The sequence below is a fragment of the Danio rerio genome, chromosome 4 (genome assembly GCF_049306965.1).
Source record: "Danio rerio strain Tuebingen ecotype United States chromosome 4, GRCz12tu, whole genome shotgun sequence".
Classification (NCBI taxonomy): domain Eukaryota; kingdom Metazoa; phylum Chordata; class Actinopteri; order Cypriniformes; family Danionidae; genus Danio; species Danio rerio.
In genome coordinates this window covers 13,617,645-13,645,100 of record NC_133179.1, presented here as the reverse complement: position 1 = coordinate 13,645,100, position 27,456 = coordinate 13,617,645, and the positions used below count along the sequence as shown (strand labels likewise).

Sequence of the window (27,456 nt, the reverse complement as noted above, 5' to 3'; positions counted from 1 at the left end):
AAAAACCATCACTTTCGACTAGACTGGAATGACAAGTACTTGTTCAACCAACTAGTTCTCCAGCAACCATATAAAGAAGCAGTGCTTGACACAAAACTCTTGCTGTGTCATCAGATTTACTCTCTCCAGTTTTAAAAACTCCTTTGTTATCAAGGCGGAACCTTTAAAGCAGTTTACTTAAGAAAAAAAAACTAAGAATGACTCACAGTTGGATGAAGAATATTAAATAAATCTGATTGTTCTCTTGTCTCTCCGCAGCTCCTTCCAGTAGGAAGCCCGGAGATGCACTCATCATCTCTGACATAAAGAAAGGCAGCGTGGCACACAGGTACCGCCTCACGTCACAGTCTCACACTATGTCTGCTTTTACGTTCAGAAATTCTAATCTTATGCAAAACATCTCAAATACAGCCTCCAGCGCATTAACTCCCACCAGCATCTTACGCTTTGATACACTGTAAAAAGAGATTTTGTTTTTATATCCGAGTTGCAGCATGTTTCATTCAGTATAGCATGCTTTAAAAACATAGTGACCATGATTAAAACATGTCCTCCATCAGTCTGACCCAGCATGGCATTTATAGTAAATAAATTAAATGCATGAATAAATCAAATGCAAGATTTTTTTAGAGAATTTTGCACTTGTTTTGAGTTGAGTTGACATCATATGATTTTCTATTTGCCTTTTTTTCCTTCAACATTCTAGGTTTATACAGTAACTGACATTTCAGCCTACTTGTAACTGAGTTTGCAACAATTTTAAGTTATTAGATAGTTTTTTTTTTTTTCAGAATTTTAAGTTTGCATTTCACAGTTATCACATACACCACACTTCTAAAAACCAAGAAAAAATAAACTTGAATGGTTGGAAATGTTTGAGCTTTTAAATGTGTAATTGTGAGAAATATAGTTTCAAATCTGAGGAAAAAAGGTCCGACCTTCAAGATACAACTGGGTTTTTGTCTCTCAATTCAATATTTTCCTCCCCAAGCTGTTAAAAAATTAAATTACCTAAGATCTGCAAGAATGAATTCTGAAATAAAAAGCAAATTACACTGTAAAAATATCTGTAAATTAGCATTTTTTTGTATTTTGTGTTTCATGTTTTTATTTTTCCCCACTTATTTATGCATTTAAATCACATTATGAGACCTTGATAATTTTTTGGACAACTTTTAACCTTAAAGTTCGAAAAAGTGACTTTTATTAACATATTTAATAGTTTAAAGTGATATATTTTCTGGGTTGGTGTTGTAAATCACGGTACAAAATACTTGTATCGAGCCAGTACATTTTATGTTATTTTACAGATTTATTTCCCTATATATCATGTCTTAAACATTGTTATTTCTATTCAAATTACTAAAATGTCAATAAAAGTCACTTTGTTTAACTGTAGAGTTGAATTTTTAACATCAAAAGCAAATATCAAGGTTCCATAATTCTATTTACTACTGTTAATGTGGAAAACACAAAGTACGGAAACTGAATATAAATATATATATATATATATATATATATATATATATATATATATATATATATATATATATATATATATATATATATATATATATATATATATACACTTGAAGTCAGAATTGTTAGCCTCCCTGTTAATTTTTTTTTTTTTTACCAATTGCTGTTTAACAGAGATTTTTTTCAACACATTTGTAATCATAATAGTTTTAATAACTCATTTCTATTAACTGATTTATTTGATCTGTGCGATGAGGAAAGTACATAATAGTTTACTAGATATTTTCAAGACACTTCTATACAGCTTAAAGTGACATTTAAAGGCTTAACTAGGTTAATTAGGTTAATTAGGCAGGTTAAAGTAAATAGGCAAGTTATTGTATAACTATGGTTTGTTCTGTAGACTATTGAAAAAAATATAATAGGACTAATAATTTTGTCCTTAAAATGGTGTTTAAAAAGTTAAAAACATTTATTCTAGCCAAAATAAAACAAATAAGACTTTCTCCAGAAGAACAGATATTAGCAGACATACTGTAAAAATTTCCTTGCTCTGTTAATCACCATTTGGGGAATATTTAAAAACGAAAAAAATTCAAAGGGGGGCTAATAATTGATCTCAACTATATATCATTACTCATTCTGCAATCTGCCATATTAGAAATATTAATCACCTTCGTTTCTGTCTTCAGTGAAGACTACCTCTCTTTTTGTGAATGCTCTTCTTGACTATATATATATATATATATATATATATATATATATATATATATATATATATATATATATACATTGACATTATTAAATATATATATTTCAATTTCAATGCTGGAAAAAAAGCTTACATCAACTGGTCCATTAACATAAATCTGAGCATAAGATGTTTGAACCCTTATTCATCAAGTATACATTGCATTAATCAAATGCAATGTCTAATGTTATATTTCAGAAAAAAAATGATAAAAAATGCTGTCCTTTTGATCTTTATTTATCAAATAAAAGAAGTATTATAGCTTTCATCAAAGTATTAACCTATGGAACATTTTTGCTTATGTCTCTCTAAAAAGCAATATAGTCTGTAAAGAATAACATAATACAATAGTGTCCTATTTAATTACAGTAATTGTTATTAATACAAGAACCGAAGAGAAAACTGCAATGAATCATTTCATAAACAAATTGATTTCCTCAGAACTTTGTAATCAAATTGTGAATTAAGTGGTGCTTTATCAAGCAGACGAACTACTTTCAGCATTAATAATAAAAAATATTTCTGGAGCACAAAGCTTTCTGAAGGATCATCACGTTAACACTATAGTAATGATGTTGAAAGTTGCAAATAAGCACTGCATTTCTGAACTCTCATCCAAATCAGCACTTCATCCTGTCCTTAAATAGCTCTGACTTAACCCAAATGGCTAATGTAATGACATCTGCGCACAGCATTGAGCATGACTATGAGCGTATGCTATCTGCATCGGCCTGCAAAAGCATTCTTATATGTACATAAATGTAAATTTTCTCCAGGCTTCAGATTGAATGCGGCTAGGAGAAAGTGAATCCTGCCGTATTGGCATAAATCTCAACGGTTGCCCTGAGGAAAGGTGTAGAGTGCTGCTTGACTGCATTATTGTTGATCGTGAGGTCTATCCGGGGCTGTTTGCAATAAAATCTAATCTTGCTGTACTCCTCTAAAAAATGTACTAACTTGGATTTCTGTTTTTAAAAATAACTTTAGGCTCCAGGTAAAGCACTGATTCAATCTATAACAAATCTTTGCATTTGTTTGTTAAAAATACCATAAAAATAGTAACAGTGAAACATCATTAAAATAATATATTCATTTTTATTAGATGTTTAAATATTATTTATTCCCGTGAGAGTAAAGCTGGATGTTTGACAGCAGTTATTTTAGATCCTTCAGAAAACATCCAAACATGCTCATTTGGTGCTTAAAAGACTCTTTTTTATTAGTATTATCGATGCTGAAAACTGTTGTTATGCTTGTTTTTGTGTAGAATATGTTTCTTTGGGGATAAAATATTTAAACTTATATAAAGTCATAATTACCATTTTATTTATTTATTATTTTTATTGTATTTATTTGTTTATTTTTATTTATTTAATGTTATTTTTTTATTTAATTAAATTTTACTTTTATTTTATTTTATTCTTATTTATTTTTTTATTTTATTTTTGGCACCAAAAACTTACGGAGACCCAGAAGGAATGTGATGTTGGGGAAGAAAAAAAAACTGGGTGATAGGATGCGTTTCGATGCGTTCCCTCACAAAACTGTTGTTCCACAAACACTTCCTGTTCACCTTATACATGTCAATCCTTCCGCTTTTGCCTGTCCTGCACTTTAGCACTTTTTTTGTACAGAAGCTGGTCTGGCATCAGTTTGTCATACGGAGCGAGTCCGTCAGTCACCGCTCATACATGCATTCGCTGATTCAGAGGTATCATAGTAAGGGTGATGATCGACACAGAGCTGTAATGAATAGAAATTGATTGCAGACATATTTATAATAATTTCAACCTGCTTTCAGGATTAAAAATGTGGGACAAATTTGGGAAAATACTTAATGATTGGATGAGAGCGGAACAGAATGGTAAAATACAGGAGAATCCCAGCAAAAGGCAGCACAGTGGCGCAGTGGGTAGCACAATTGCCTCACAGCAAGAGGGTCTCTGGTTCGAGTTCCGGCTAGGTCAGTTGGCATTTCTGTGTAGAGTTTGCATGTTCTCCCCATGTTCGCTTGGGTTTCCTCTGGGTGCTCTGGTTTCCCCCACAAGTCCAAAGACATGTGGTATAGATGAATTGGGTAAGCTAAATTGTCCATAGAGTATGCGTGTGAATGCAAGAGTGTATGGGTGTTTCCCAGTGTTGGGTTGCGGCTGGAAGAGCATCGGCTGCGTAAAACATATGCTGGATAAGTTGGCGGCTCATTCCACTGTGCGACACCCGATTAATAAAGGCGCTAAGCCGAAAAGAAAAATGAATGAAGCCAGGCAAAAATGGAAAGGTTGTTATGTATGAAGTGAACAGGAACAACTGTCAAACAACAGTTTTACAAGGGAAAGTAAAACATCTTTGCTTTCCTTCGCAAAACATATTTGCGAGATAACGCAAAAACTCAAAATATATATGATGAGTTCAGATGCAAAAACCTCTAAAAGCAGTTTAAAATTTCCTTCAAAAATGAGCATTTTTATCAGGCTCCTGTGTGCAGGTTCAATAATTTCACGTTTATGGCCAAGAATACACTCTTTTAAAGGTCTTTAACATGAAATAACTCAACATAAACATAGGAGTCTGAGAAAAATGATCACTTTTGCATCTGAACTCTTCATATACATCTTCCTATCATTCAGTTTTTTTTCTTAAACCCATCTCTTTTCCTTACATCACATTTATTCCGGGTCATCACACAAACTGACTTTAAAACTCCATAACGAATTTAAAGTAAATGTTGTAAACCTTGCTTTACAGGATCTCAAGTTTTGTGTCTAGCAATTACAAGTTATAAACTCGAATCTCAAAATTCTCTAAATACTTTTGTTTTCCCCATATCAGAGACAAGCTTCCATACTGTTCTTCTTCTTCTTCTTTGGCCTTTGTCCCGTATTGTTGCGGGGTCAACTCTTTGGAACAAGCCATTTTAGACTTGTCCATATGATAACTACTTTTTTTTTATACATTCCAGCCGGCCTGTCGTCTGGGCCTGTCACCCTCATACACTCATACACTACGGACAATTTAGCCTACCCAATTTACCTGTACCGCATGTCTTTCGACTGTGGGGTAATCCGGAGCACCCGGAGAAAACCCACGCGAACGCAGGGAGAACATGCAAACTCCTCACAGAAATGCCAACTGAGCCAAGGTTCAAACCAGCAACCCAGTGACCTTCTTGCTGTGAGGCGACAGCACTGTTTGCCCACAAGCTTCCATACTGTTGCTCAATTGCATCTGTTCTTTATGAATACAATTATAAATCTCTTTCAGGAGATACACCATTCAAACTTTTGCACAGTAGTAAACTTCAACTCAACTCAAATTTCTAAAAAAGGCTAAAAAAAACTAGGGGGAAAAAAAGACTAATTCTCCATGGTAATAGTTGGGAAAAGCTGTAAACAAAGTAATTACCATCCTTTCAGCACACAAACTCTAATTTCCCATGCTTTTACATAATAGACCATATGTTTACCTGATAATTATGCATGGAGCAGAGAAAGAACTGCGTTATGAGCAAGTATGTACGCGGTGGAGTGCTAAAATACATGTCTTTTTTCCTCTATGCTCATATTAGATGACCTTGGCTCATAATATCTTTCATATCTCTGCTCTCCTCCATTTCAGCTCTATTAAAAAGGCCTTAATAAGTGAGCCATTTAATATGAAGAAGTGGTGGAATAATTGTGAATTCAGGCAGGATTACATCTCGGTGTCTAATCTGAATACGCAACGACACTCAATTATGACCCATACGATAAAGAGTCAGGAGTTTTCTATGCTCGGGATCTACCTCCGCCTGCTCTTTACCATACGCCACGGTCAATACGCTGAATAATGGATGTGTTTTCCAGCAGAATGTGAGCTCGGACTACAACGGAATGAGTGTAAATGTCTGCACGAGGGAGAAAATAACCTTTCCCTCAAAGCGCTGCGAGACGAAATGGAGATGTGCTGTGTTGGCTGAGGAAATGTTGCTATAAAAAATCAGCACAAAAAGATTGTAATGGTTTTCCATGTGCTTTCTTAAAGGACGGGCACGCTAGAGCTGGGGGATAAGCTTCTGGCAATCGACAATATCCGTCTGGACAACTGCTCCATGGAGGACGCCGTTCAGATCCTGCAGCAGTGTGAAGACCTGGTTAAACTAAAGATCCGCAAGGACGAGGACAACTCAGGTACCTCTGAGTCTCTGCAGATGCACAATCCACACAAAATGAACACTAAAGAAAAACCCCGTACGAGGGCAGATTAGACCTCTAATGTTTGTTTGGCAGGATCAAGATAAAGAATAAGCTATTAGGACCTGATTAATTAGCTTACTCTAAAATAATCGGGTTTTATACTGATATGGCAAGGACGGAAAAAGGACAAGATGAGAGCAAACAAGGCAATATTATTAGCTATGAATAACTTAAAGACAGAAATAACTTTCACCTCATATGGGTATATTTTCCCTTAGCTATATATATTGTCATACCACTTCGAAAGTCTCAGTTTCTCTGGATTTACTGGGTTTGTTAAGTATGTGTTTGAGAATATTGGTTGATAGAATATTGAGAATATGATTGATAATTAGGGTTAATACACCAAATATTGCTTTCTTAGGATAAAACATTGGCATTGTGTTGCCCTGTAATTAGTATTAAAGGTCACACTTTCTTTTGATGGTCTGTTTGTTTCATTGCATCTACATGCCAACTAATTCTCATTAGATTATAAGACTGTTAGGTTTAGGTTAAGGTTGGTGAAGGTTGACATGTACTTGCAAACTTTCTTATAGTCAGTTAAATGTCTGTTAAAGGAGCAGTACCAACAGATATTAAGCAGACAGTCTACTAATACTCAAATGAACCATCAAAATAAAGTGTTAAAGTCTAAAAATAAGGCACATTTTTATTTTAAGCCAAAATATTTAAGCATAAATGTACAAAGTTTTGCGCAAACATAGCTATAAAACAGAAATCTAGAGAAACGGAACAACTTCAAGTGATTTATTAAATATTATATTAAAATTGTATATTAAATATTTGCTTCAGTGTAATGTACTGATAAAATAACAGAAAACAGGACAATTAATCTATCTAACTTCCATTTTTTGCAGCTTAATTTTAAACTAGAGATGGCAGAGAGATAGTCAGTGTTTTTTAGATTCATGTTTGCAAATTAAGAGGGAAAGATGGATTGGGAAATTAGTTTAATGACACGCTTTTTAAAGAACGTAATGGAGAGTTAAAAGCTAATTCAAATCAACCTTTTTGCACCACATTGCTTAAAGGAAACAGTTTTAGTCATAAATAAATGACTAATTTAGAAAGATTGCTGATGGTCAAATTTAAAAATAAAAGCTTTATTTCACAGATACTCAGATCACATGGACAGCTAATGCCACTTGTGTATGGGTCAGTTCTGTATTTACAGACTTTGCAAATAAAGTAAATTAATCATAGCTTTTATTTGGCCAGAGGGAAAAATCATAAATATGTTTGACTTTTTAATATATTGCTAAGCTTTAGTGCCTAGTTATACCGCTGGATGACTTTATAAGACATTAAATTAGGATGTTCTCCGTGGAATTTTTGGTTTACAGGCATAGTTCAATCCAAACATAAAAATCTTGATATTATAAACTCAACATCCATTTTACGTTTGTAAAGAGGTCATATGATGTGCTTTAAGGTCAACATTTTGTCTATTTGGTGAATTACAAGAGATAAACATGCTTTATTATTTTAAAATAGATATTTGCTGCCTTCACAAGCACACAAATTGAGAAAAGTATAGAAAAATAATGAGAAAAAAATGTATGCATGAGCTTTCGGTTCTATTTATAGTCACTATTTATGGCATTATATCCTGTATTTCGTTTGTTTAGGCGTCTTTGGCTGATTTTGCATTTAAATTTTTGAACCACACCAAAATTCTGCCATTACATGCCAAAGGAAAACATTACAAAGCATTATATGTCCTCTTTAAATAAAACTAGCCTTGAATATTTCTCTGTGTTAAAGGACCTTCTGGTAAACCTTTCATTTTTGGAGAGCTCCAACAACATACACATCTCTCCTTGCTCCAGCAACCTCACAATTCATCCTTAACGCCATTAGTGTTGTGCACACGGAAGAAAATTAGGTTTAATTGCTCCAATTTAATGCTCGTTTAGTTCAATTATCAGATTAGAAACCTTTTATCCTTTGCAACGTGGTCCTCCACAAGGGCGTTATACACATAAAACAAAGCAGACCTGTTGGAAAAACTCACCATATTTCATCCAGGATGTCCATTGTGTCGCTAAAATGGCACCTTGTGTGTTTTAGTTGCTCGCCCAGAGCTGGAGGTTTATTTAGATCCTTTTCACCGAGAACATTAATTTTTTTTTACAAGCTCTTTTTTTAGAGCTGTGACAACAAATCATCAGTCTGAGAGAGGCCGCGCTGACTGTGTGCTAAATAGGGGTAATTTCCTTCCCATCTCTCCATTAGTCCATCATCGAAAAAAACAAAGGCGTAATGAGCCGACCTCATGTTAACGAACATCCCCAGACCCCCAACACACAAACACTGCAGCGATCTGACAGATGTCCTAAATTCATTAGTGTTTGGAATGCGAGTGAAAGCTGGATCTCACAGTTTTCGTCAATTTTTCTCTTACTTTTTAGCGGTACAGAAAGGCACAGGTTGACCTCTTAATTGATGTTGAGCATTATAAATCAGCAGCACGAATATTTTATAAGATACTTTTAAGTGGATTTCGGTATTGCGATGGTTGTATCTGTTTGCTGAGCGCATAGGAAATGAGCTCGCTCGTATGATTAATTTACATTATGATTCCTGTAGCTCAGCTGGTGGAGCAACTAGCATGAAAATCCCCCGAGGACACGCGTACTGATAGGATATACAGCATGAATGCACACTTGGGTAAAAAAAAAGAAAAGTAATTTCTGACATCTGACATTTAGTCTTTTGAAATGCATTGTGAGCAAGGCTTTGGGGGTTTAGCTCCTCTTTGGATGATAACGTGTGTGATTTGTAGAGGTAGGTGCAGGATCCATTTCTAAAATGGATCACAGAGCCAATATCCCATTTTTTTGGTATTATGCATGTGAATATCTCCATTTTGCCACTCCCTTGTATTTTCCTTTTTCTCATTTTTGGTTTATTTTTTTTTTCTGGATGCACCACTTCCATTATCTTGCATCATTCTTCTTTCAAATTGCCTTTACTTTATTTCCCATTTCTCTTGCCTCTCTATTACTCTCTTGTTTATTATATTTTGTGAGCATAATTAGTTGTTTTTGCTCTCTTTTTCTTGGGTTTTATAGGGTTGTCAGTCAATTAGCATTTTTAATGAAACTGATTACATGATGTGATTTTTTTTTATTATCAAGTTGAAATGAAACTATATAACATCGTAAGTAAAATGAGACCAATATATAATGTATAATTGTAAAATATGAAGAGTTCAGATGCAAAAACCTCTAAGTGCCGTTTGAAATTTTCCAATTAGAAATGTGCATTTTTTCCTCAGGCTCCAATGTTTATGTTAAGTTATTTCATTTTAAAGACCTTTAAAAGAGTGTATTGTTTGCCATAAATTAGATTTTACTGAACCTACAGTCAAGAGCCTAATGAAAATGCAAATTTTTGAAGGAAATTTCAAATGGCTTTTAGAGGTTTTTGCATCTGAACTCTTCACATGTAAAAATCAACACTAAAACTTTTTATATTTTTTTCATTACTGAAAAGAATGAATACACTACCTGACAAAACTCTTGTCGTTGATCCCAATAATAACTTTATTTCTAGTTGATCATGAGAAAAAATGGTAAAAGGTAGATGTTTTCAGCTGAATCATCTGTTGAGCTGCATTCCAATCATCACTAATACTGCAGAAGACCTATTGGAACCAGCATGAACCCAAGATTCTCACTAAAATCAGTCAAGTTTGGTGAAGGAAAAATCATGGTTTGGGGTTACATTCAGTATGGGGGCATGCGAGAGATCTGCAGAGTGGATAACAACATTAACAGCCTGAGGTATCAAGACATTTGTGCTGCTTATTACATTACAAACCACTGGAGAGGGCAAATTCTTCAGCAGGATAGCGCTCCTTCTCATACTTCAGCCTCCATATCAAAGTTCCTGAAAGCAAAGAAGATCATGGTCCTCCAGGATTGGCCAGCCCAGTCACCAGTGGTGAACATTATTGAGCATGTCTGGGGTAAGATGAAGGAGGCATTGAAGTTGAATCCAAAGAATCTTGATGAACACTAGGAGTCCTGCACGAACACTTTCTTTGCCATTCCAGATGACTTTATTAATAAGTTATTTGAGTCATTGCAGAGATTTATGGATGCAGTGCTCCAAGCTCACGGGAGTCATACACAATATATATATTTTTCCACTGAACCATGACTATATATTCTATTTTGTACATTATTTCTGGTAAATGATACGACTTTTGTCTAAGCAAAGTCAGACCTTACTGTTCTAATTAAATAATGTAAAGACTAAAAGACTTGATCATACTTTATTTTGGTAAAACAAGCGTAATCTAGAGGCCTTTGCCTTTCATATTAGCCACTTTTGATACCAAATGATCAACTAGAAGTCAAGTTATTATTTGTTGTTCCTTAAACATGGATAAGACATTTGTCAGATAGTGTATGTAAAGTGTTAATAAGTAATACAAAAGACATTTATTTTTAATTTTGAATATTGTCAATCAGTTAGCAATTTGCTTCAAATTACTGACATAATGTACTAATTAATCAAAGTAATCAATTCTGAACTTTTTAGATCCAAGGTAAAAGCAATGAAAAAAAAACACTGAGACCACTTAAAGATTCTCAGTTTCTCTAGATTAACAGTTTTGAGTTTGAATTGAACATACTTTTTGTTTTATTTTGTAAAATACTGAATTCACAAGTCAGAAAAGTTAGGTAAAAAAGTATATTGTTGGAATAACCCTAATTTTGAGACCAGCAGTCGAATTTTGCAAAAACATGCTCTAAATTAAATTGTTGTTTAAAAATTTATCAGACCTTAAATGACTCAAACCCATACTTAATATGTAAGGAGAAACTGAGAATTTTCAAGAGCTCTCTTGATTTTTTTGTTTGTTTCATAGCTCTGTGCATTTCTTTAAAAAATAAAATATTTAATATATCTAATGCTGGATTCACATCAAACACTAACTTAAGTATGTATTTGAGTATATTACATTTATTACAATCCAAACTCGTGAATACAGTCAATTTTTTGCCAGACGGGGGACTTTTGCCATGAATGTGTGGCATTTCTTACAAGTTGAAAAATGTAGCTTAAAATTTGCATTAGGCAAAAACACATTCTATGAGTAATCTAGAGCAAGTAAGCGTTTGGTGTGAACCCAACACATTGCTTTATGTAATTTCTTTGATTAAATGTAATTTAGACGTATAGACTTACTGAATTCTCAATTTGTGTATTAAACTGACAGCTCTAGTATTTTCACCCCACCTCCATTGGTTTCCTTTGGGTTCCTCTTTGTTTTCTCTCCACATTTCTGTTATTATTTTGTGGTCACCCCTCCTGCTCCCTGTACCTGTTCTCTCTGTCCGGTGTTGTGAGGGGTGTCTTCGCTCTGCTCTCTGCCCCTCTGTGAGGTGTCCTGCGTGCTGGCAGTGTTGATAGGAACGCCCGTGTGCTGTTGGCCTGTGTTGCAGACGAGCAGGAGACCTCCGGCGCCATCATTTACACTGTGGAGCTGAAGCGCTACGGCGGCCCACTGGGCATCACCATCTCGGGCACTGAGGAGCCCTTCGACCCCATCATCATCTCCAGCCTCACTAAAGGAGGCCTGGCCGAGAGGTACAGCTCTGGTGGAGCCTTCAGTCTGGCAACTGAAATTAAAGCGATAGTTCACCAAAAGGTGAATATTTACTCAACCTCAATTGAAAAAAGAGGATATTGTGAAGAATGCTGGAAACGTGTAACCATTGACTTTAATGGTAGGACAAACAAATACTATGGAAGTCAATGGTTATAGGTGGTTCAGCTTTCTTCAAAATATCTACTTCAATGTTTAACAGAAGAAAGAAATTCAAAGAGGTTTGAAAAAAGTGAAGGATGAGTAAATGATGACAGAATTTTCATTTTTGGGTGAACTATCCCTTTCAATATAGTGCTTTAGTGAAATATGCATTAAGAGAGAGTTAGTCTGTGATGTTTTACATAATTTTTACTTACCAAAATTATTGAAATGGTGTAGTTTTTCTTCTCACCAACATTTATTTAATCTAAAATACAACAAGAACAAGAACAGTGTGAAATATGTTTACAGTTTAAAATACTTGCTTTGCATTTGACTTTATTTTAAAATGTAAATTATTCCTTTTATGAAATCCAGAATTTCCTGCATCAATACTGATAATCAATTTAATATGCTGATTTGCTGTTTAAAATTACATCAAGTAATTTATCATTTGGATAATTTCGCAAGGATGCAGTAGAACGAATGCATGCTTTCACCAACACACAGGCTTTTAAAATGACGCACTGCAGTTGCCTTTAAAGACTGTGTTTATGTGCTGTTTCCTCTACAGGACCGGTGCCATTCACATTGGTGATCGCATCCTGGCCATTAACAGCAACAGTCTGAAGGGCAAACCTCTGAGTGAAGCCATTCACCTGCTGCAGATGGCAGGAGAGTCCGTCACGCTCAAGATCAAGAAACAGGGAGAACGTGAGTGGACATGCTTTTATTTCTACAATACATGTTCAGTCGAGTCTGAACACACTCCCCAGTGTCTTAGAAAGCTTTAACCTAAAGAGGCTTACGCTAAAAATGTGTGATGTTATTTTGATGACAAATATTAATTATTGCACTGCATTAATACTATCACGACCATGCAATTGTATTATTATTATAAAGTAATGAACAAAAATTACATTACTTATATTTTTATTTTATTATTTATTGTTTTTACTAATAATTTACATAGATTTCATTTATTTATTTATCTGTTTAAACTATTTGATTTCTTTACTGTTAACAAGTTACTTAATTGTCATTAGATTGAACTATTATAATATCAAATTTTTCCATTTTCCAAAAACATAGTTCCTTATAGTTTCAAAAACTTTTATTAATAAGATAAGTATCAATAATAAGAATAATAACAATAAATGTTTATTTAGAATTAGAATTTTTACATGAATTCTGACATTTTATAACTAATAATTATATATCAGTAAAATTATACCTTAACTTATATTTGTTATAATATTTGAACAATTGAATGATTACATTAGCTTTTACTCTTCTTCACATTCACTCTTTTTCACAGACTATCTTTTGTAACTATCTGTATCTTAACTATCTTTGTAGCTCTAAAATGCAGTAAAGATGCCTAGCCTTGAGTCATTACAGCCTATGGTCTGATGAATGTATTCTTTATCATTTATACACATCACAACAGACATGGTCATGTTGCATGTCCAAGAACAAAACATTAAATCTGTTGTCACGGGTCACGGTTTCTGATACTAAAGGTCCATAACAAATAATACTGTATGCTCAGAGTATGCTAAAACATGTGGTGTTTATGTTCATGCCCAAGTCTTAAATGGTCAAACAGCGATTCATGTTTTATAAATCAATAAAATTATTAAGTGTCTGGGATGCAGAAAGGCCAGAGACTGAAATGGGCTTTATTTAGTAAAAAATTGCCTTTAATATGAGATATGACTAAACAGTGGTCATAAAAGGCAACAGAGAAAGCTTTTACGTGTTAAATAGATAGAGATTTGGACCCTGGAAAGGTATTAAAGAGTTCACAAGTTAAATATCTGATATCCACTTGTGGTGTATTGACTGTGATTGGTGGGTTTGGAGAATAGAGATGGTTATGACAGTCATCCGCATATTAATTGCTTTAAAGTTTTTAATATATTAATGTTTTTTTTTAAGTATGTTCATTTATAAAGCTGTACTTTGCATCAGAATACAAAAGAAAACAATTACTGCTTATGAAAGGTGTTTATAATGCAGCGTCTATGGGCAGAACAGTAACTTTGATGCTATTCTGTCCTCGGGCTGCCATTATCAGTCTCATACGATTTTATTTTTCATTTTTGAAACTCATGAAAACACTATCGTGAAGTTTTTATTTTATTCTTTGAGCAAATAGGAATAAAAAATATTTATTGGTGTTACTCTCCCTTTCATTGCTCTTCAACTATGATGACTTTCACTGTCAAGATACCTGTAAATATGAAAAGGGTCCATTGTCTTTTTCGTTTCGCTCTTTTTACAGTGCCAAGCCCAAAGCCGCCGTCAGTAACGGGACGTCTGAACAACCTGAGCGATCTGGAGGATGACGGTCAGAAGGCTGGAAAACTGTCTGACATCTATTCAACCACCATCCCCAGTGTGGACAGCGCAGTGGAATCATGGGACGGCTCTGCCATTGACGCCACCTTCAGCACCCAGGGTAAGTTTGAGTCTGAGTGGTGTTAAAAAGTTTCAGCACTTTGACAAAATGTAATTAGCGCTTCCACCATTCAGCTTTTAGTTGTGGTAAATAAGTTTTAGAAGCCTCTGGGCAACATTTGATTGGAGCTGCATTCTTTTCAGCATAACAACGTGAAATGTCCCATTAGCTGAAAGTTTCCTGGCAAAATTACTGTTTGTAATTTAAAATTATATCTGTAATTTCAAATGCTCTGGAAGGCATGTGGGTTTTGTAATGGAAAGTAGAAGGCATTTGTTGGAGAATTTCGCAAAATGGTCAGTGACAACCAGGTATCAACTCTGGTTTAAAGTGATAAGGTTGGCAAGGAAAAGATCCCAGAGGCAAGCACCATTGTGACGATGACTTTTCATTTTCTTTTCATTCTCATGCCATTTCCTGTATTTTCCTGCCATGACAACACAAAGGGGCGTTTAGCAAAATGTTCTCGATGAAAGATTTTCATAATGGTCACTAACATGTAGGTGTGCATGACATTTACAGAAATATATATGTCAGTAGTTTGTTGCGTGTAGTTTGATACAGATACCTTGCTTTAAGCTTTTGTGGATTAATGAATATTGTGGCCAAAAGTCTCCGTTTTAATGAGTGACTAATGAATCATTCATTCAAATGAAGCAAGTGACGGTTTTTAGGAATGGATCATTGAATCACTGACTCAGATGATTAGCAGTTCAGAACTGTTTACAATGAAGCTTGTCAATACGATGTCTAAAATTAAGCTCCCTCAATAATAACTACTTGATTGTTGAAGTGTATAAAATCAAGATTCCGTTTCAAGCAGTGACATACTCTAAAACGTCAGCTCACTCACCATTAAAACAACAATTACATTTTAACCACAGATGATAAATATTGCATAATCAATTTGTGACAAACAAAAGGTAATATTGTCACAATAAATTTAAAAATAGAGTTCATATACTCGTACTGAACTATTGTTCTTTAAGCTTTGCAATATAAATCTAGCACTAGAAAATACACCGTGTAATTAATATTCATTAATCTCACTGGCACCATCTGAATGGATTTGTTCTAAGGGATTGTTCATCTGGAAATGATAATTCTGCCATTTGCTCCTCATCCTTGTCTTGACAAATCAGTTTGAGTTTTTATGTAACCACTGACATCCATAGTAGGATAAACAAATACTATGTTAGTCGATGGTTATAGGTATCTTCTTATATCTTCTTCTGTGTTCAACAGAACAAACAAAAACTCCTAACTGGTTTGGAACAAGTCACGGTGAGTAAATGATGGCAGAAATTTCATTTTTGGGTGAACTATGCCTTTAGGAAACCAATCACTTTAAACCTGCCTTTCTAAGAGCTGCTCTACTCCAATTGGTCAGATGTGACAGTGACTACTTTTACATGGACATCTGCAATCAAATTATTTGCCTTAAAAGGTAATAATGATTCCTGTCCAAATGATCCCATTTTACATGTTATAGCACATAATTCAAATAACGTCATTAGGTCATCACGCTATCCTAATTTCCTCAGGAGTTTCCTGTAATTTCGGGTGTTTCATTTATTAACAATTTATCAACTTTAACTGCAGTTTGGCATTTTCACTTTCATTCAGGAACATTTCAAGCATGCCCCCTGTCACAAACGATATATTGGATAAGAGTATGAACTGCTGGAAGAGTGTTGTTTTAATTAAATTTGTATACTGCACGCATAAAACCACCAGTGGTCCTTCACTTACCCAGTAGGTGCAGAGAATAGTGTCAAACAGCTGTATGAGTAGACTATGCTGTTGCAAAATGCGTTGAAAATCCTACACAACGTCAGCATGCCTGCCCACATGGAGACTCCAATATTTTAGACCCATCTCCTGCCACCCTCCCGTTTTGTTATTTCTCCCGGTACAGTCTATAACACCCTCGAATCGCCAACTTTGGTATAGTATCCGATCGCAGCGGCTGCCCGAAACCCAGTACAGTTAGTACAGTTACTTAAATGTGTTATTCAGACCCTCACCCCCCGACACCTAGACATCCCCTCTCCCTTGTCTCCCGGATTTTTAGAGTCAAGTGTTGGCAGGTATGAATGGCAGTATTTTGATTGCCAGTAGTTTGATTTGATTTCATGTATGCACTGCAATTCAATAATGTTACTAAAATCGGCATCCTCCATGTTTTAATTCGTTTTCTGTTTAGTTCGATTTTACCCTTAATCAGATTAAATTAATCAAAAATCGCTGTTTACATGGTAGACTCTTAATCAGAGTATTGTCTTAATCACATTAAAATCGGATTATTGGTGTCCATCTAAATGTACTATGTGATTGTGATTGGTTTACATCTTGCAGTACATTAAAAACTAAAACCCTAATTCCATATGATCTTCCTTAGCACTTGTAACAAGACAACTTATAATGGCGTCAGTTATAACATACCTATTTAAGCACTAATCCTTATCCTTTGGAAGTGCATGCAACGTGGATTTGCTTTTGTAATGTAAAAAAACAGTCACAAACTCTTCCAAGCCTCAGCTACAGTTTTTATGGGTCTGAGTAGACATTGTTTACAAAAATTAAGCAGATTTGAGACAGTTCTTTCCTTTAGGACAGTGTTTCTCAACCACGTTCCTGGATGACCACCAGCTCTACACCATGTCTCCTTAACCAAACACACCAGATTCAGATCATCAGCTCATTAGCAGAGACTGAAAGACCTGTAATGGGTGTGACAGACAAAGGAGACATCCAAAACATGCAGTGCTGGTGGTCCTCCAGGATCGTGGTTGAGAAACACAAAATAATTTACACTCACAAACAACTATTAATAATAATAACAGTGAGCGTGGTATCTAAAACAGCATAATGTGGCACTTTAAGCATGCCTATTCACATTTAATGAACTGGCAAGCCATATCGGGATTTGTTTTGGGAGTGAGTAAATAATGGCATTTACTTCATCTGTTCTTTTAATATCACAATGACGCACAATGGTGTCTTGTTTAACCTGGTCTGTATTCGTCACAGTCACTATGGCTGCACCACCTGTTCTTTCACATTAGCCGCAGCACCAACAGCGTTGGCCCCATTGCATCCTGGGGGTTCCGTCGAGTCCCAGCAGGCCTAATGTAGGTTTAATTGAGTTTTTCGTTCTCTTTGGACCTGCAGATATGTATTTACTCGAGTAATTATTTTGTGGCGGGATGCGCGTCTTCTATTAGTCCAGCTGGTGATACAGTGCTGTGGTTAATATGGAAGAATGCATTATTTTCCTAAGTGGAAAATGAGTTGTAATGAGCGCCGGGATACACATGGCCATTTGGATAACTCGCCAGTAATGTGTTTGAATTGCAGTCTGCTCTCTTGACACTCAGGCCTCCTGGTCAAAACTAATCGCAATCATCACTTGCACTGAGAATGCCAAGTAGGCACAGCGTGTATTTGACTATTTAATTCACACAAATGTTCCTGTGCATTAATGAATAGCTAATCCAGGTGTTTCTCCCACACTTGCTAAATAATCAAAATAATTGCTGAAATAAATATTTTTTAATTAGTCCACAAGGTTTAAACGCCCACACACACATAGATACGTGTGGGGGAGATTATGTAACATGCTTGTTTGTTGATAATTTAGCTTTGCATGAACTTTGTTATTATATATAATGTTTGTTCCATTTAACTTTAAATGTATATTATGTATTTGCAACTGTGTATATGTAATGTTAGTAAATAATATTTCACTGATCCATGTATAATTACCTAAAAATCTACAAAAAAATGTAGATAATTTAGACATGCTTTTTGTACATATTTAAAATGTAAAAAAAAAAAGGTATGTATTTTTAAGAGATTTATAGGAAGGGTTCATATGTTTTCATAAAAATATTATTATAGTTAACAACAAATATTATTATATATTATATATATATATAATAATTTAATAATTATATAATAAAGATGATTATATTTAATATGAATATAAAATGAATTTAAAATGAATATAATATTTAATATAACTGTATTTATTGTATAGATATAATATTTATATTATAATATATATATATATATATATATATATATAATATTTATTTAATAAATATTAGATTAAAGAGCCCCTATCATGCATTAAAAAGGGTCATATTTTGGTTTTGGGGGTTGGACGGGGCTTGAGTTCTGTATCGACGTCACAATGACCCAGCTAAAGATTCATTACAGCGGCGATTCGTTTAAATCACTATAAGTTGACTCTTTTCTAGATGAATTATTAGTTTTAAACATGATGCACTTTCAGATTTAAGCCTAAGCTGGATGTTTCACTTCACTTTAAGAGTTTTACACCCTGCACGGAAGGTCATTTTCAAAAACCCATTATAGGGGCTCTTTAAATATTATATTTATATACTGTACTTTATAAAAAAAATATTTCACTTGTTAGTTGTTAGTTACGATTCACTTTTTTAATTAAACTCTACAAACTCTAATAGTTTAAACTAATCATTATTATTAGGAGCATTTATTAATTAAAAATAAAAGCTATAAAAGCAAACTCAAACTAATATAAATGTCATTTATTGCATTGTAGACAGTTTATGTTTGCTTTTGCATTCCTACCCCTGTGTATGTAATTTAGTACAACTAATTGCTGATAGTGAATAATTTAGGTTTGCTTAACTCTATTTGTATAAATCTTTTATTCTATTTGATTTTTTAAATGCATTTGATTACTCTTTATTAACAATGCAAATGTACTAACCAATATAATTTGATTCTAAATAAATTATTACTATCTAAATAAATGAAACTATAAGTCAGCGTAGCTTCCCATTAATAACCGAATGCCATCAGTGATTTTCAATTACAGTCAGAGATGATTAATTAACCCCAGTGCCGCAGACATATTCCTCCTTTTCGTTTCATAAGTACGTGTCGTTTTTTTTTCGGTGTCTCTGGAAAGACACTCATGTTAACGGGTTCATATAGTTGCTGTCGTCCCCTCAGGCAGAGCTAGCCCTCCATACATAACTGAATCTCAGATGCTTGCAGAGATACAGAAAGCATTCAGAGGAGCAGCAATCTGCCCTTAAATTATGGATGATGTGGACAGAGCATAAATTCAAGGTTGCTGCAAACTGTTGGCTCTCGTGGGATTCAACTAGTACAGCTGTATCCTGAGATAAGGCTCAAGCTTACTCTGAACTTGATAGCCTGGACGAAGAGTTACGGAAACCATATGTCTGGTGTCTAATACGATTAATGGCCGATCCGTATGCAGTTTTAAATCAGGAGTTTTGTTTTTGCTGAGTGAAACATATTTCGGTTCAATGCAACCTCGGGCCACCTAAGCAGAATCGAATAAATAAAAAAACTTACCAGGATGGTTTGCCCTTATATTTAAAATATCCGTAAAAAGTTCAATCGAATGTAGACTGTTAATTTGGGCTGAAGCAAATCTGAAATTGTGATTATTTCTATTGAACTGCTGTGATTGACTGAATATTTCAGGAGCTTTCACTTTGCTTTGATATTATTGTATGCTGGATAAGAGCATAGACAGTCATCTATGCATATTATATATGTATATATATATATATATATATATATATATATATATATATATATATATATATATATATATATATACTGTATAAAAATATATAATAAAGTAATAATAATAAATAAAAATAATAGCAAAGTAGATATTTGACTTATAATTATGAAACTGTTTCTAAATGAATACTTTGTTTAAATTAAATAACACCTCTAAATATAAAAATAAACAAATCAATAATTTGTGATTAGTGTACATTACGATGTGTATTTGATATATTTTTTATACTTTTCTAGTATTTTATTGATTTAAATATTAATACATATAAAGGATAAATGATACATGTTTGATGTACATTATCTTATGCTATTTAGTAGACAATTTAATTAATAATAATATACAAATTAAAGATGGATTTCAATTGTATTATTATTATTATTTTCATTTTTATATTTGTCGGTATAACAATATTATTATGCTTGTAGTTACACGTCTAGAGTCATACAAAATACATAGACAGATAACTAAAATAACGTTAAAAGAATCTAAGGGTGTCAAGGTGGCGCAGTGGGTAGCACTATCGCCTCACAGCAAGAAGGTCGCTGGTTTGAGCCCCAGCTGAATCAGCTGGCATTTCTATGTGTTCGTGGGGGTTTCCTCCGGGTGATCAGGTTTTCCCCACAATCCAAAAACATGCACTATAGGTGAATTGAATAAGCTAAATTAGCTGTAGTCTATGTGTGTGAAAGCAAGTGTCTATGGGTGTTACCCAGTGATGGTTTGTGGCTGGAAAGGCATCCGCTGCGTAAAACATATGCTGAATAAGTAGGTGGTTCATTCCGTTGTGGCAACCCCAGATTAATAAAGGGGCTAAGCCGAAAAGAAAATGAATGAATAAATAATCTCAAAACAGACATCTTCATTGGGATCACACACATCTTATTATGCTATTTAGCAGAGATCTTTAATAGTAATAATGATAATAATAATAACAATAATAATGTAATACTTGTTTGGGTATATTTGTCTATAATATTAAAATAAATTATGTTAATATTGGTTAAGGTGGTTCATTCTGCTGTGCCGACCCATGATAAATAAGGGACTAAGCTGAAGGAATAAAACCGGTTAAGTCTAGACATCTTCTGTTATTTCAGCTTTTTCTTAGTTTCTATATTTCTATTCTGCTTATATTTCTATACCTGTAGTGTTATAAGTGCCAATAATAATGACGAAACCAATGGAAGGTGAGCATTACTACAGTAATTGTGTCTTGTTTTTTATTTTAGTTAAGCCGGGCCTCTGAAAAACCTAACATAGAAATGTGAATGTACGGTCGCTTATAGGGTGAAATGCATTTCTGTATGCGTGCAAGTCATTATTTTTGTCATTTGTTGCCACCGTGAACTCTTCTGAACTGTTGTCGATGTCTCATGCATTAATTAGCACTGTATATTTTTTAATGCACAGGGTTTCGCGCAGCTTCACTTCCGTACTGAAAATAGGTGGAAATGCTTTTAACTCCTATTCGAGGCACTGTTTTTGTTTGTTTGGAGTGTGTCTTCTGCACATTTGCGTAAGAGCAGCATCGAGCAGCCGCACTTGCGCAATTCATAAAAAAATGAATGCCTGTATGCATCACCATTCACCATCTCCAACGCTTCTTTTCTTGAAAATGTGACGCAGCATTAAAATAGCATTCGATGGGGGTCTTATTAAGAATTCCTGCACCTTCTCGAGCCCTGAGGGGTGAACAAATCACAAGCGGTTAATCCTTATTGAATTGATGGTGGATCTAGAAGGCCTGCGGCAGTGCAGTGATGGGAGAATCAGACCAGAGAGTGTGTTTGTGTGTGTGTGTGTTGTTCTGCTCTCCCTCTGGTCCTCCTGCAGTCCTGAGCCAGATTAATGATGGAGCATGAGAACCTGAGCATCTCTCACACTGCAGCGTAATACACAAATGTGCTACTGCTTCTGGGATCTGTTTATTGCCAAAGATTTTTTTCTTTCCTATTCAAAGTCAAATTGATTTTTTTTTCCATATCAGCAGAATAATGTTATGTGCAGGGGGAAAAAAAGTGCCAAATGCGAGCAACATTGTGACTTAATCAGTGTACTGCAAGAGTAACACAATGCATCTTCTCAAACTAATATTATTTATATTTTGTGAAGTTCATTTATAAAGTAATTTCAAGAGGGTCTTGTACTTATGATTGATCACAGCTGGTCCTGCATTAGCTAACGCATGATTCACCAATCAAATGATTCCTAACTCACTTTAAATAACCAGAGTTTCTTACCTTAGTCATCTTTGTCCCGTAGAATCCCCTCTTCCACCCCTACTCCTCCTCTCTATTCCTTGATAGGTCGGCATGGTGGCCCAGTGGTTAGCACTGTTGCCTCACAGCAGGAATGTCACTGTCATGGTAACAGGCCAGTTGACATTGCTGTGCAAAGTTTACATGTTCTCCCCGTGCACGTGTGGGTTTCCCTCAGGTTCTTCATTTTCCTCCACCAGTCCAAAAACATGCAACTCAAGTGAATTAACCAAATCAAATTGGCATCATGGATGAGCTCTTAATCAGCAGTATATCTCTCCATAGCAATCTCTAATTTGTCATTAGCCATAAATAAGCAGGGGAGTTCTCGAGACCTACCTGAGCTCAAACTCCCCTCTTGCCTTGCAAACGAGAGAGCTCAGGGCTCTCTCCTGGGACAGCAAGCTAAACACGGTTTATAATCAATCATCTGCTAAGTGTGAACTCTTGTATGAATGTTTATTATTAGATATCATCTATTTTAGCTAAATTGAAGTTAGCTACAGTAGATACTACTACTACTACTAATAATAATAATGATAATGATAATAATATAAATAATAATATTGTTGTTGTTAATAATGATCTAATAATAATAATCACAATAATAATTAATTTGATTAGGTGTTAGTTGACGTATTATTAAAATGATCCATTTTATAATTAAGTATTAAAAAGTAAAAAACAGTAAAAAAAATAACAATTAAAATTAGTTTAAACCTGATTAGCTTAATAACATAAGTTAAAGTAATATGAAAACTTTAGTTATCATGACTTTTGTCTAAGGCTGCACAATATATCGATATCAATGTGCGAATCCGATCAGGATCTGCATTGTCAAGTTGGAATATTTATTATTAACCAGGAAACAGTTCAGAGCACATGATGTGATTGCAAAGTTTAACCCTAATACAATGGTGAGTTTTGATGTGTTTTCAAGGGCTCTGACTAAGATTTTAAGTGAACTGAAACTAATTGTGCACAAGAAATGATAAAGTCTGCTACTTTAACAAAAAATGTATATATTTATTTTTACAACGAAGACTCCATGCAGAGTTATTTTACGTTTGATTATTGAATTTCTGTACCTCAATACACCACCAAAAACCAAAAAGTGCTGTTTATTTCATCATTGTGCTATTGTTTTCATCCATGGTATAATTTGTTTTTTGGGGTAATTTTGTATATTTTACGCAGATAAACTCACCTATAAAATCACAATCAAAGGCTGCTAAAGTTATCTTGTGAAATTATATTCCTATCACAATATAAATTGCAGAAAAAGCAATTATTGCATTGTCAGTTTTTTTTCCGATATCGTGCAGCCCTACTTTCATCATATAAATTGGTAAATAAAATTAATAAATCTTATTTTAATTTATGTTAAATCCTAAGTATAAACGTATTGTTATTATTAATTTAACATCTGTTTTAAATAAATAATTTATCTATTAAAATACCATTTATAATATACAGTATTATTACATTTATATAGGAAACGTCAAATTGAGGGTATGCAATATATGTATTGCTGATAAACATGCTCATTCCACCCACTATTGACAGAAGTAGCAGAAAGTTCATTTTGGCCGCGGGTTGTGTGTGTGTTTGTTTCAGCTCCCACAGGTTTCCAGGCATCAGGCTACAGTTTCCACAGCCACGAGTGGAGGAATGCCAAGCCCAGCCGGGGCAGCCTGTCACCGGTCAACAGCAGCCGGCAAAGGAACAACATCCTGCCAGACTTCGGCATTGGTGTGGATGACTGGGACAGGCCGAGCGCCAGCGGGTATGAGAACTTACCACTAGTCAACTACACTGAAGAGTTGAAATACACAATCCACACAATCCACACTATACAGTTTTGTAAATAAGAATGAATCACATTGTTTTACCTTCATGTTGTTCCAAATCCATATGTTTTTCATGGAATTCATGTATAGATCATTTAATAATGCATTGAAGAACTGCATTAAAATGCTTCCCAGCTTCTGTGGAAAATAATAAATAGTTACAAATTTGAAGCAACATGAACATAATGAGAAATAATGGATAAATAATGAGTTTTCATTTTGGGGTGAAAAATAAAAGCTGCCAGGTCTATTTTTAATGTCTTGAATTTGTTGAAAGGATTTTATGCTTCATTAGTAAAGTGCATAAGACTTCTGTGTGAAACAGATTGAAGAAATTAACTTTCCCAGAGCATATTATTCCATTAAAGTTATTCCTTTTTTTACTTTCTTAAAAACCTGACGTCCTGAAGTGTCAATATCCATTGAATCATAGACGACTTTTAGTGTCAGACTGTATTAGGAGAAGGCAGTGCTGCTTAACAGATCTATTCAAATGTTTTGTTGACTTCTCAAATGCATTAAATTCAACTGACTACCTTAGCCGAGACCATTAGTACAATTTTTAAGAAGTGAACTGACTTTAATATCCACATTAAGCTGCTCTACGGAGACATTTCTCTGAATTCTTTGTGCAAGTGTCTTTTTGTTTCAACCCAAAATGTGGGTCTGTCATAATATTAACTGAGCAGTTTTCAGCACATTGTACTGTCAAACAGGCTGTTACTGGAGCTTTGATCGATCGGTTCTGGGGTGATTTCACTTTTCTTTGTTAGCTCATTCTGCTGGATATTTGTAATTCAGATTCATTGTGCTGTAGATCAAAGGCATAAAGTCCCTGTGTGCAGTAATGAAGCCAGCGGCTCTTAGGAAGAAATGAGGCCTTTTTTAAAGTATTTAGCTGACACTTGAGTTATGATCGCCTTTTGAGTTTTCTTCGTAGGGTTGTACGGCTTTATTTGATGGCGACTATGAGCTGCCTCAAAGTCTACGTGAAATCAAAGTTGACCTCTTTTGCTTATTTTCTTGATGCACTTCCCTGATCTTATTGTGATGGATTTTATATCTATTTAAAATCTGTCAGGAATGTTAATCACATTGCAGACTTGCTCATCTACATTTATTAGCTGACATAACATTTATTTAGTAGTAGTAACTGATTGGTTGAAAACCAGGAAAGGGTTGAACTTCATTAGGATTACCTGGAGCAATATTTTAATCTTTCTTAGGCAAGTACATATGCTGTAAAATATAAAGTGCAAATTAACACTTTACCCCATTTATTTATTTCCTAATTATGAATGCTATTTTTAACCAAACATAAAAGATACACATTTTATGACACACTTTTCCATGAAACTTAATGAGCATCCAAATCAATGTTGTGTGCTGGGCTAAATGTTGTATGTCTGTACGTGTGATGGTATTTTTAGCGGTTAAGAACTCATAATATAACTATAAGCAGTCTCATTCCAGCTGGTAACTATTTTATGGCTTGATGAATTAATAGCTTATTCGTATGAATTTGTACAGTGTCATTCATTGTTTGTTGTATGATGTGCCGCAATATATATATTAGGGCTGGGCGATATGGCAAAAATGCAATCTCGATAACTATTTCCCATATCGAACGATAACGATATATATTTCAACATAAGTTGTTACTGCTTCCAGATTTACATATACATACATTTACATATTTTTCGGCTGATACATTTTCAGTGGCCAAAAATTTGGTTCAGTACATCTCTAATATCAACACACTTCTAGGTGCACATTGATGGACATTTCTGCTATGTGATTGGCTCACAGATCAATATAAAGTAAAAATGTTGAGAGCTTTTTATTGTTATTTACATAAATTTTATTAAATTTGATATTATATTGTTTATAGGCCCAGCCCAAATATACAGCGGAAGTCAGAATCATTAGCCCCCCTGAATTATTATTCCCCCTGTTTATTTTTTTCCTCAATATCTGTTTAACAGAAATATTTTTTTCAGCACATTTCGAACATAATAGTTTTATTAACTCATTTCTAATAACTGATTTATTTTATCTGTGCCATGATGACAGTAAATAATATTTGACTAGATATTTTTCAAGACACTTCTATACAGCTTAAAGTGACAATTAAAGGTTTAACTAGGTTAATTAGGGTAACTAAGCAGGTTAGGGTAATTAGGCAAGTTATTGTATAATGATGGTTTGTTCTGTAGACTATCAAAAATATATAGCTTAAAGGGGCTAATAATTTTGACCTTGAAAATGGTGTTTAAAAAATTTAAAAGTGCTTTTATTCTAGCCGAAATAAAACGAATAAGACTTTCTCTTGAAGAAAAAATATTATCAGACATACTATGAAAATTTCCTTGCCCTGTTAAACATCATTTGGGAAATATTTAAAAAAGAAAAAAGAAATTCAAAGGGGGGGGGGGGCTAATAATTCTGACTTCAACTGCGTGTATTTAGCCCTATAAATGCAAAAGACTTTACATTGCTAGAGTGTGTAACAGATAAATGATTCAACATTAATTAAAATTAGTTATAGTTAGGACACTAGAAATCTGGCAATGATGGAAAACAACAAAATTTAATTCAAGTTGACCTGTATAGCACTTTTCACAATAATGATGCACACCCACATGAAAAAAGAAGGTCTTGAATGTCCCAAAAAAATATCAATAACTCCTTTTCATCCAAAAACGAAGTTACTGCCTTTTGCATTTGCATGGCAGAATGGGTGATCAGAATGGGTTATTCCTTTCAAAAATTTAAAATTTTTGTATGAATGAAAATGTACAAATTCATTCTATTCAGCCAAAAAATAAAACAGTTACCTTTTATGAGCTGGGGGTTTATAAAATATAATGCACTGTGACAGACTGAGTGATCTGGTTTGCCGTTTGTGTTATTGATTGAAGCTGATCTTCATTTCAGGGCATCCACGCTGCCCACCGGTTTAATCTCAGACAGCAGGTGAGGTTCAGTGCTGTGTGCCTGTTAACCTGCACTGCTTAACCCAAACCAATCCGGCCCTT

The 27,456-nt window shown here is 34.3% G+C and overlaps 2 protein-coding genes across 51 annotated transcripts in view; one reads left to right on the top strand and one right to left on the bottom strand.

Annotated features, from left to right (window-relative positions):
* grip1 (glutamate receptor interacting protein 1) overlaps window positions 1-27,456 on the top strand; it is a 359,502-nt gene that overhangs the window by 323,826 nt on the left and 8,220 nt on the right. For 16 of the 50 annotated variants that reach the window (XM_073946208.1, XM_073946204.1, XM_073946187.1 and 13 more), the window contains 7 exons: window positions 259-328; window positions 6,251-6,396; window positions 11,865-12,069; window positions 12,804-12,943; window positions 14,517-14,693; window positions 24,186-24,354; window positions 27,356-27,394. In XM_073946208.1, the coding sequence (XP_073802309.1) occupies window positions 259-328; window positions 6,251-6,396; window positions 11,865-12,069; window positions 12,804-12,943; window positions 14,517-14,693; window positions 24,186-24,354; window positions 27,356-27,394 (946 nt within the window). The remainder of the gene's footprint in view (window positions 1-258; window positions 329-6,250; window positions 6,397-11,864; window positions 12,070-12,803; window positions 12,944-14,516; window positions 14,694-24,185; window positions 24,355-27,355; window positions 27,395-27,456) is intronic. The other 34 variants (XM_073946217.1, XM_073946196.1, XM_073946189.1 and 31 more) reach the window with 3 other exon arrangements.
* LOC101884202 (uncharacterized) overlaps window positions 9,387-27,456 on the bottom strand; it is a 51,360-nt gene continuing 33,290 nt past the window's right edge. The window contains exons 8-9 of the transcript XR_012401967.1: window positions 12,448-12,497; window positions 9,387-12,101 (exon numbers count right to left, since the gene is read on the bottom strand). The gene's annotated coding sequence lies outside the window, so the exon portion shown is untranslated. The remainder of the gene's footprint in view (window positions 12,102-12,447; window positions 12,498-27,456) is intronic.